General features: G+C 45.8%; 1 protein-coding gene across 1 annotated transcript; it reads left to right on the plus strand.

The window, feature by feature from the left end:
- Positions 1–2,358: 2,358 nt before the first annotated feature.
- On the plus strand, positions 2,359–8,719 carry COLCA2 (colorectal cancer associated 2). The gene is made up of 4 exons (XM_019811259.3): positions 2,359–4,131; positions 5,088–5,142; positions 6,424–6,653; positions 8,046–8,719. Exons 1-4 carry the CDS (start codon positions 4,126–4,128, stop codon positions 8,415–8,417), a joined length of 663 nt encoding a protein of 220 aa, XP_019666818.1. The 5' UTR covers positions 2,359–4,125; the 3' UTR covers positions 8,418–8,719.
- The last annotated feature ends 2,976 nt before the right edge of the window (positions 8,720–11,695 follow it).

The raw sequence follows: 11,695 nt of genomic DNA on the forward strand, positions 1-11,695 counted from the left end.
TCGGCGAGGCCGGAGGCCCCGTGCGCCGCCGGGAAACGCCTGCACCCGAAAGGGAGGGGGTGGGGAGCGACGGGAGGAAGGGAGAGCCGGAGCGGGGGCCGAAGGAGGGAGGGGGAGAGGATGGCGAGCGGGAAAGGCGGAGAAAGGGGGCGAGGGAGACCAGGCCGGAGAAAAAGACGGGAGGGGGTTAGTGCTCCGGGCCTGGGCCCTTTACTGAGGTCGGTGGCGCAGGTCCCTCAGCAGCCCGAGGACAGCTCTCTCCACCACCCCACCCCCCACCCCCTGCCCGCCGCTCGCCCCGGGGCTGGCTTCCAGACCCAGGGCACGAGGGGTCGGGGCCTCCCCAGAAGCTGCGTTTGGCCTGATGGAGAAGATAGGGACTCAGAGCTTCCGCACAGCTTCACAGTGGAGTGGGCTGGGTCCCCGGCTCCAGATCAGAGCAGCCGTCCCTGCTCTGGCCATCGGGCCCCTCCCAGGCCCGCAATACTCTCTCCCCAGCGGCAGGCTGGGCCCAGAGCCCGAGGTCCCCCTATTTCAGCCAAGGTGGTGAGCTTCCCTAGACTGCTGTCCGCATTCCTGAGCAGAAACACCTGTGTGCTACTGGCCTAGGGATAGGGCCCAGCCTGGCGTGGGTGGCCCCACAGATTCCCATAGATTCTGTTTCCACTGGGGACCCCGAAACCTGCCCAGCTCCTCCTCATCCTCTCAGGTCGGAGACTTTTGGGGTCCCTTCCCACCTGTCTTATAGCATTCTCTTTGCATTCTTGGAACCCAGAAACCTGGCCTCCGGTGTCATAGTCTATAAGAGGACCCCCTGCCCCCGACCCCTGTCTACACCCAAACCTCACATCTGACCACTGACTCAGTCGTCTTTCCCCAGAAAAACCGAAGGTGTATCAAGGTGTCCGGGTGAAGATAACGGTGAAGGAGTTGCTGCAGCAGAGAAGGGCGCACCAGGCAGCCTCCGGGGGAACCGTAAGCATCACCCCTCACCTACTCCCCACCTAGTGCTCGGCCTCACTTAACCCTGTGTCCGGAAAGATGTGGGAGGCCACCCTAAGCTCGGCCACCAACCCCAGACCTGGCCTTCCAAAGCTGCCTTTATAACTTCTGTGCCCAGCTTCTTCCCAGCTCAGCACAGGAAGCCACAACACACAGCTGGGGCATGTCGTGGGGCTCAGGATTTCAGGGGAGCCCATCCCTCACTGACCACAGTTGAATACAAAGGGCTGGTTGACCTGGTGCAGGGACAGTAGCAGCCAGCAGGTAAGTAGGTGGTTATTCGGGTAGGCAGACAGTTGTATGTGCCCTCACACATGGAGAGAAAATCTCTCCCAGAAACTCATTTCATTTAGGGAGCCCTTCAAGGAGAGAATCTCTGTGGACATGCCCCCTGCTTCCCAGTCTTACGAAACCCAGCTTCTAAGGTCATTTATCTGTAAATCACCAGGCACAGAAAGTTCCCAGCACAAACGGGCCGTGTATCTGCAGAAGAGACAGCTTGGGGTATAGAACCTCCTCCTTAATATGTAGTAAATCCTTAAGTAGTTCCAGGTTATCATGAGGTGATACGAGGCAGGCGTAAGGGTACCCAGCCACCTTATATACTTTCCAAAGCAGATAGTATTGCTAGGAGTGCTCAGGGCAGCAGCAGAACCAAATAAATTAGGTGGGGTTATCCTCCACCATAGGGCCATTCATTGCTGAAAGCCCTTGGTCATACAATCGCTTGTGGGTTGCTTTGGGTGTGCATGTGGGATATGACAGATGGGCCCACATTATCAGTGTTAGGGTTGGTCCCGTCCCCAGCTTTTTGGCATCCTCCCCACGATGCTTTTTGAGCCTGGTGCTCTTTGTGTGCAATGCACGACTTCCTGAAATGGCCCTTTGTGGGAAGAGGCAAGCGATATGGAAGTGATGAGCATGGGTTCTAGAACCGGTAGGCTGGGTTCAGATCTCAGCTCCTCCGTGGTGCAAGCGTATCCTTGAGCAGATCTTTAAGCCGGAGATAATAGAGTTTTATGAGGGCTGAATGAGTTATACAGCATACAATAAAGCACTTTATTTGAAATGAAAGAGTATGTTCATTTAGCAAGTGCTCGATAAATGTTAGCTGTCATTATTATTATTTGCAAAAAGCAACTAAAATAAAATTATAGCCAAGAATTGAAAGCCGGCCATCCAGTAATGTCCATTCACTCCCTTTGCTCAGAGTTTAGAGTTCAGGTGTGGGCCTGCCGTGATACAACCTGCACAGCAAAATTTACATTTACTGGAGAGGTTAGTACCTCCACGTACAGGGTTTTAGCTAACACAATGAAGCTTCCTTCCATTTGCAGCGGGGCGCGGGGGGTGGGGGTGGGGGGCGGCGGGTTACAGTGGTTAAAAAGAAAGCACTTTTGCGCACTCATTATTTCATTTAGTTCTTGTAACAACCAGGTGAGCTAAATAAATCAGGATCTGCATGCCTCTGTTACAGCTAATGTTCAGAGTCTTACAGTTACTACAGGCAGAGCTAAAAACCAGGACCAATGTCTTCTTACTCTCCATATAAAAAACAAAAAACCTTCCCACCTATTGGCTCCCTAAATTCACCCTTCCACATGTCCAGCTGCGCTGAGCAGGAATCTGGTAGCCTCAGCTCTCGATTCCTTCAGTTCAGAGATGGTTATAAAATTAACAAAAACAGGAACGCGGGAACTGGGAAATGCTTCTGGTTGCGAAAGAAAAAGAAACTCATCAGGATGTTCACCACAAAATATAATCTTTCATTAAGGAGTGTGGGGGGCATGGTAGAATTCTGCTTCGATGCACCCAGAGAAACCCCCTTTCGGCACGGAGCTTTTATTGCGGCTGGCCTCTTACAGGCCGGTTTGGCTACTGTGCCCCTGTTAGCTGGTTGCGGGAATGAAAGCAAGGGTAGAACATTTCGCTTGTGTATCTGACCAGTATCTGTTTCCTGGAGCTGTTTGATTTGTCTAAGTTTTTCTGAATCACCGCCACCACCCCTGAGAAATAATAAAGCCGTCCTTCTGAACCACTGCCTTGCAGGAACATGCACCGCGAAGCCTGCTCTCCTTCACTTCCTGGAAGAGTATATCGATCCATGCCCTCACGGGCACGGAGAAGCAGCACACAGATGATTTCATTATGAGAGCCAGATGTAACAGCCCTCACTGGGAGCCAGCGGGAGGATCTGGGATTCTAGGAAAGCTGTGAGGGTGTACTCAGGGGACAGAGTATGCCTGCTTCCCGGTGTAGACCCTTTAGTTTAGCAGAGATGATCTCCAGTGAAAGGACGCCTCCGGGAAGCTTCGAGCCAAGAACAGAGTTAATTTTATCAAATATACAAAGCAGGAAGAAATTTATCTTAATTTGTTATAAAGTCAGAAGAGTAGCCACAGTTTGACATTTTAAGAAAGCAATTGTGAATGGAAGTTATAGACTGAGGCAGATGTCGGGTCACAAACAGGGCGCCAGAAGTGTGTTTATGCCAGAGTTCTAAACTGGATTAAAAAAAAAAAAACTTATTTCGGCCAGGTCAGTTTACAAACAACCCTACACACACACACACACACACACACACACACACACACACACACACACACACACCTTTTACCTTTAGGAGAAAGGGAAACTTGAGTTAGTATTTATCAAGAGAGATATTTTACCCTTTTCAACCATTCACTTTTTTTTTTAAACAGCCTCGATGTGTTTTCATAAATTGTAGATTGTGGCTTTTTGTGCTGTTTGAAATTGAAGAGAACGGTGTCTGTCTTTGTATTCCTGGAGCAAAGTAGAAAGGGAACCCATGACCAGAAAGATAACATCGAGTAGGAGATTGTAAACATACCTGAGGGAGATAATGTGGGCAGGCGGACAAACAGACCGTTCCCATTCCCGGGGAGGAAAGGGGTTAAGGAGAGCTCCACAATGAAGCAGATTTTTTAAAACCCACTCCTTCCAAGTCCTTCAGCTCAAGCTGCAGTCAAATATTTGCATAAAGAGCCAGTGAAGGAGTCCAGCTTCCTGGTTCGTGACATTACAGCATGGATCGTTTTCAAAATTAACACCACCTCCTGTTTCAGCGGTGGCTGAGTGTGCAGTCTCTGGGTGACATGGTGCATGGGAGTAAGTATACCCTGTAATCTGAGAGAGAGGTGTGGTGAGCGAGGCTTCCCAGTGCAGAATCACAGAGCAATGCTGGCCCCTTTAAACTTTAAAGCCACCATCTGAAACCTTAAAAAAAAAAAAGAAAGGAAAAGAAAAATAAAGAAAAGAAAAGAAAAGAAAAGAGAGAAGAAAAAGAAAGAAAAAGAAAAAAAAGAAAAAGAAAGGAAAAGAAAATCCTACATTGCTCAATACAATGATCCGTTCAAAAGGAATAATCTCATAAACTTCAAGCATTTAGATATAGTCGTGAAAAAAGCAATTTTTATAGAAAGGAGTACAGAACATACAAAGAGTTTAAATACTTACTGACCGTGACCTAGAGGGCAGATAGGCTTCAGCTCACTGACTACAGATTTAAGAAAATATTTTCTGTTTTACTATTTCATAGCTAGTAAGCACATGGGAATATTTTCAGCTAACCCAGGATGAGCAAAGTTAGGAATTGCATGCTTTTGGGGGGGAAAAAACACAAAACTCCTAAGGCTAAGCAGCCAGAGAATATATGAAAATTTTGAAGAAGATGATGGATGAAGTCATAGATAGTTGGGGCTAAATAAGGTTAGGTCTTATTCATTTTAAATTAAATAGTTTAATAGAAAAGCTCTTTGCCGAGCAGTCTCAAACTGTTCCATTTCTCTGTAATATGAAAATCATTTACATTCACTTTTACTGAAATTAACCTTTAAAACTTAAGTGGGAGAATCTGATATTAAAAAAAAAAAAAAGCAAACAAAAGCTGGGTCTAAATAAAATGTAACATTGGTCATACGTAACGACAGCCACTGTCTTCTAGAAGAAAGAATCTGGCTTACCTTAGAGGAGAAGGCAACAAAGTTCATGTGACAATGTCTTAGCTCTCCCCTCATAGCGCTTTGATTTCACTCTGCTCTGTGGTCACGTTCTTGCTTTGGCAGCCGTCCGGAGGCAACAGCGTCCGTCTTTCAGACCAAGTCCTGCCATCTCCTGCAGGTCAGTACAGCCAGCATTGCGGTTCCCTCAAAACCTCTCCCAAAAGTCCCTCTCAAAAGCCTTTCAGGTGCTTGATTCAGGGGTTAAGAGAGGCACCACCATTTAATTGGAATCCGACCAATCGCATCGTGCCTCCAGATGCAAGCCCAGCAAGGGAACAGGGGCACGGTTTCGTCCTCATTTCTGAGACGGCTATTCTCTGCTTCCTGCTCTGTCCCAAGAGTCTATCTCCACCTTTATTCCGGCTCCTTCAATCTCCAAGGAAGTAAACTTGACTAACAGATCAGCATTGTTTTCAGGAACCTGTTATCCTTTTCAGTGTACTGCTGAATGCAGGACCCCCTCAGGTTCCAGAATATGCTTTCTCAGCCCAATACGAGTAACTGCACTACCTATGCCATCCAACAGCTAGCACCCTACTGAAGGTGCCACTGTAGCTTAGCCTGAAGGAACCGTGAGACTTCCAAAAATCCAGGGTTCTGTTGTCCTCTGGTGAACACAGTCTAAACCTATCTTCCTTGAGCATTGAAAGATTGCAATCAGAAATCGAGCCTATTAATAAAAAAAAAAAAAAAAAAACAAAAAACGGAAGAGGAGCCCTGTTCTCAGAATTATTCTTGTTTGGTAGCTGACAACTTATTTTAATTCTGTTATCGCGTCAACATGGCTACTAAGAAAATATTTTTGCTTTTTATAACTCGTAACAAATACCACTAATTCACTTTACGTTCTTGGTATCTGTTTGTATTAGTTGCATGGCTATTTGTATCACTCCTCGAAATTTAAGTTACTGAGTAAGTATGAAAGTTTAGAAAGGCAGCAACACAAAATCAAGAGAATTGTTTCCCATGGCATCAGAAGTTTTCTTAAAGCCTCATGCAATTCTGTATGTTACTTCTGAGAAGTGAAGTTTACTTGAACTGCAAATGGGATGTTGATGCCTTATAGTCCAAGAAAGTAGAGCCTTGAGCCATTATTTGACTATGACAGTTGGACTCGGGTTGGATTGTCATTGTTTTATTTTGTGCCCTGGCCACATTTACAGCCTCTTTCCACATAATTAACCAGATTTATTCCATTGGGATTTGAATTCACTAAGGCAACTAAAAAAAAATCCAAATTGCCTGCCTCTTTACTTTTCTAGAACTTCTTAAGTCCCCTTGCCCCTCCCCCCAGACATGATAAATATTCAGAATATAGGAGAGAATTCTATTCAAAGTTGTAAGGGCAATTTTTAAACAACAACAACAACAACAAAAAGCTTTTTCCTTTCTCTTCTAGGGCTGTGTTTTGAGCCTGAACCGGTTTCTTCCACACCCAGTTATTTTCAACCCCGAGAATTTTCCAGTTGTGTTTCTTGTGAGGAAAACACAAGCTGCCTCAACCAGATCTTTGATTCCTACCTTCAGACAGAGACACACCTGGACCCTTCACTCGCTTCCGCGCAAAGTGCTCCACACTATTTCCCTGACAGCTTCCAAGCCGCCCCTTTCTGCGTTAGCCAGAGCCTGGTAATTTATCTCGGTTCTTTACAAAACCTGACTGTTGCTTACTCTGGGGTGGTAATGCTTTGTAAGAGAGTTTGCATCATCTCGTGAGAAATCACGCTATCAACAAGGAAATCATCCAGGAAACAAGCAGAGAACCAGTTAAAATTCAGTGGGGGTCAAAATAACCACACATCGCAGGGGGCAAAGCTTTGGATACACGCGGAATCGTGATTTCCCAAGTTGGCCATGCCCAAGTAAGTGGTGGGTGGCAATAAAAAGAGGTTTCCTGACAGTGTTCATTTAATGTTTAAAAACTGTAGTTAAGACATCTATTAATTGGAAATCATTGATTTAAACAGCAGTCCTTGGATTTTTGATTTTGAGTACTTGAAAATGGAATTAAGGCTGCGTCTACACAGTATGAAACTGGCATTCATTCCCGTAACGGGTTTTTGTTTCATTTTTGGCACTGAATTGGCTCTCCTAAGCGCCTGTTTTGGTCTGGTGTAGGCACAAGAACTCATTTAGGTCTGAGATGGCTAGTGAAAAAGAAGCCTTAATCCTTCCAAGAATTTGGACAGTCTATTCTTCATGAACCTCAAATGTTGGAAAATATGGTACCATTTACAATGGAGTAAGGTTGCCATTAATAGATACCAATTGTTTGAGATGTCTTTTAGATACTCATACAGTTTTTTAAAACCATAAAAAGCAAGGTTTGTTTTTTTTTTAATGCAAATACTTTTTTTCTTTTGGTTTGTCAAAATGTAGCAGACTAAATTTTCAGGGTCTAGGAAATTAACTCCAAGGAATATGCACACAGGGCCCCCGTCATCCAGTTCACTTCTGGCTTCCAAAGAAGGCTTTCTCAGTAATAACTGTAGCCCTGCTTACGAGAAAGCAGAAGGTATCTTTCTCCTCTGGGGACAAGACTGTAGTGACTATGAGTCACGTCTTGGAGTCTCCCAGACACTGGCTTGTTGAAGATCTCACTTCTGCCTGTGCACGCTCACTTGTCTGTCCACAGTCAAGGGTGTGGAGGAACATCCCAGGTGCCACCTGTGGCTTATATTGGGGCACACGGCAAGATTTGACGTGCAGGTGACTTGACGCACAATGGGATTTTGTGGTTTAAGAACAAAGCATCCTCTAAAGTATGGTTCACAACAAAGGAGGCCAGTGAAGCAAGGCAATTTATTGTCGGGGAAGAAATAGGCAAATACAGAATAAGGTGTCGTGAACTCGTGCAGTCTGCAAATTAAATTACTTCTGCACACTTGGGTTGGGTTGGGTGTTCTGTTGTGTTGTATTTCTTTCCCCCAGTGTTCTTACTCTGAGTTAATAAATCCACTCCGTGCAGCTCTTTTCATCCCGTCTAAAGTATCAAGCTCTTTGTTCCTTGGTTTTCTCTAGACCCCGGGATCGCCTTCTGATTCCTCCACTCTCTCCGGTTCCTTAGACTACAGTTACTCGCCGGCTCAGCTACCGTCATATGCTCCAGAGAATTACAGTTCTCCCCCTTCTCTGGACGCCAGGAACTGTGGCTTCCCCTCCGAAGACTACTCCTATGCCCACCTGCCCCCGGACGCCCAGTACGACGGCTTCTCCTCCGCCGGCACCTCCGTCTGCTACTGTGCGTCGTGTGAGGCAGAACACTTGGACCCCATCAGGGCATCGGAGTACTTTTCCTACCCCAGCTCAGACTACGTGAACTTTGCCCCCTCTGCAGCGGCCACCAGCGATTTCTATAAGAGGGGGACAAACTGTGACATCTGCTATAGTTAATGGCAGTGACGGTAATTCAGAACATGGCATACCTATATCTGTTTTTCGGCCACCCCAAATGACAACTCGAAATATCCAACCCATTGACAAAACGTCACAAGCCCAGTTTGCATGTCACCATTTTCGATTTTCCGATGCTCACGAGGCATTAATACGAAGTCCTCAGACCTGATCACTGTGTCACTCCTATTCTATGTGCTTACGGTTAACATTTTTGTAGGGAATGTTCAGCTGTGTTACTTTTCTATGTAATGAACAAATTCTAATTTTTTTTTTACTAATAAATTTTGTATTATTAAAAATTGGCTTACATATTTTTAATTCTCCAGTGGCAGTTTCAAGTTGGTTTGGATAATAACAATTAATTCTGGTAAATCACCAATTAGTCTTCAATAGTTTGAGCTCGCTTATTCATGAATTTAAAATTATTTTATTTTATTTTATTTTATTTTATTTTATTTTATTTTATTTTATTTATTTTGAGAGAGACAAAGTGCCAGCAGGGGAGAGGCAGAGAGAGAGGAAGACAGAGAATCCCAAGCAGGCTCCTTGGTGCCAGCACAGAGCCCCTCGCAGGGCTCAAACTGACGAAACCACAAGATCATGACCTGAGCCAAAACCAAGAGTTGGACGCCTAACCAACTGAGCCACCCAGGTGCCCCTAAAATTATTTTAATGTGGCCAGATGCCTTGGCTCCCATGGGGGTGGAGGGTAGACACAGCCGTGGTGGTTGAAAAGGAGGGGCAGCCTCACCTCCAAATGAGGGTGTACGTCTTAAGGCAACATCAGAGAAAGACATTTATGAATCATTAGCTTCTCCTATCCAACATTCATCAGTGAAATGTTAATATGCCCAAAAGGCACATCTTACCTACAGCAATATTAACCTGTAGATAATTCTTCGTTCCCAAAGTGTTGTTTTGTAAACTTTAAGGGCAAATACTTGATCTTTTTTCTCCTGAGAGCCGCCATGCTGTTGATGGACCACAAAGCTTGGAAGTCGTCTTTATCTTGTATTTCCAAATGTCTTCATTAAGTCCTTAAATACGCATTGTGCCATTTGTTTCTACACACTGGTTGATAGGATTGACCGTGTTGTTTACAACTGAATTTCAGAGTCTACTTGAACAAGCCCAACCATCCTTCAAGGTGAAGGGCAGTTGCTTAAGCTACCTGTGCTACACTCTACTGTTCAATCCTGTTCACTGAGGGCATTAAATCACAGGACTTAATCCCTGCAATGAAGCCTGGAGGGGCGTTTTCCACGTCCCAAGTTTCTGCGCAATGGCACCGACATTCATACCATTGGCAGTGGCCACGGCTACCATTTTGCAAACCCTTCCTGTGTGCCAGAATTGCTTGAGGGTTTCCTCACACATCCTCTCACTTAATCTTCACGGCAATACTGATAGCAGAATGAACAGTCTGAGAGTCAGAGAAGTCACGTCACCTACCCAATGTCACCCAGCCAGTGAGTACCCAGGCTTGGGTCTGAAGAACACCAAAGCTGTGCTTTTTACGCACTCTCCGGTGGTGAAGAGTTTGAGCCATCGTTTGTGAAAGGCTGCTCGGGAACCTGTGAACTCGTCCCCCGTTAACCTCGACTTCCTCATACAAGCACAGGTGTGCCTCCGCACAGCTAGTCAGAGCTCTCCAGAAGGGCTGACTGTCCACAGATAATAAAGGTGCCAAGCACAAGAGCTGCCGGAGGCCCCTCCTCTGGGGATTGAGGAGAAGAAGCTGACAAACCCCCACCTCAGGGGGCCTTTTTCTATCGGGAGGCAGATAGGCTTTCAAAATGACGTGCCTAGTCGTCGCCTCCCTGGGCACTCCGCTAAGGCTTGGGCAAACACGGCAAGTTGCAACCTGCCTCGTGGGAGCGTTGTGCCAGGGAAATAGAACAATTGCTGCCTTTCTGAGATGCCAATAAAACTAAATTTTTAATGGTTTCACACTGAACTGACACTGGCCTGTTGTTAACAAACATCCGCTCTGATGCTGTAAAGCCCCTGCCTAGGATCCACCCCACTTCACCCCTGCCGTCCCCAAGGGACAAAGAGCAGAGAACCCAAAGATGGCCAGTGGTTTGGTTGGGCCACACCAAAATATCCTCTTCCTGATGTCATTCTCTTCTTTTTTTTCATTCTCTGCTTCTAGCCTGTGCCTTCTGTGTCTGTTGCTTTGCTAACAGCATTCGCCTCCCCTCTTGCTTCTTATTCTTTCTTCATATGTCCCTTCACGTTTGCCTACATCTAGTCCAGAAAGAGATTACAAATAAAGAATGTGAAACATGGGCTAACAGAGCTGCTGTGCATCACAATGAATGACCCCACCTTAAACTGGCCTTTAAGATCTTTCCAGAAATTGGGGCCAACCGGTCACCTGGCACACGAAGAAGCGGATGAACACTGCCCACCTGGTCTCTTAAGCAGGACAGCTCACACAGAACATCTCAGGAGCCCTAGAGTGGCAGGTAAAACATCTGCCCGCACCACGGGGACAAGCTGGAGTGCCTCTCCTCTGCATATGCCTGGGAAGCCGCATAAAATCCAGAAGCCTGTGTCTCAGCTTGAGAAAGCACGATTCAGTACGTCTGTGGTAGGACCCAGGGATCTTCATGTTTTAAGTGGACCCAAGTGGAATCTGATATAGACGGTCCTCTGTCTACACTTGAAAACATTCACATATTCAATGACCAAATTTTTCCCCTCTGGGACCTAGCAGCACAATGATAGTTTATATGGATTAAGCCCTTCCTATGATCCAGTGCTGTGGGCATTCATCTCATTTAATCTTCAAACAACAACACAAGACAGATCCTATCACTGTCCTTGTTTTTATCAGCAATGGAAGTGCAGCTTGGAGAGGTGAGTTAGCCTGTCCAAGGTCACACAACCCGTCATCAGGATGAGTTCTCCAACCCAGGAGGTCTGAACATCCAATGCCCTTTGCATACTTTCCATGCATTATACCTGGAGGAATCATCTGTTTGGAACTGGATCTCTTGTATGTACATCTGTACCCCTCTCCTCACACCACAGAGGCATTTAATAAGATTATAAATGGGAGGGTCACTGAATGAATAATTTTGTTATTCAGAACCATTCAATTAATCCAACAAAATATTAGTTAAGCACTTACTGTGTGCATGGTTGACTATGTGCCCTCAAAATGCGGTTGACAGGTAAGAGGATATGTGACTTCAAAAACATAAAACGGGGAGAAGTTCAGGGAGAGTAGGCATAGACTAATTTTCAAATCCTTGGGAAACTTAAAT

Source organism: Felis catus, chromosome D1 (genome assembly GCF_018350175.1).
Source record: "Felis catus isolate Fca126 chromosome D1, F.catus_Fca126_mat1.0, whole genome shotgun sequence".
NCBI classification, from domain to species: Eukaryota; Metazoa; Chordata; class Mammalia; order Carnivora; family Felidae; genus Felis; species Felis catus.

Bases quoted from the DNA above. Each gene is read 5' to 3' on its own strand.
- COLCA2 (XM_019811259.3), top strand. The intron at 5,143-6,423 runs GTCAGTACAGCC...TTTCTCTTCTAG, and splicing joins AGTCCTGCCATCTCCTGCAG to GGCTGTGTTTTGAGCCTGAA. The intron at 6,654-8,045 runs GTAATTTATCTC...GGTTTTCTCTAG, and splicing joins TCTGCGTTAGCCAGAGCCTG to ACCCCGGGATCGCCTTCTGA.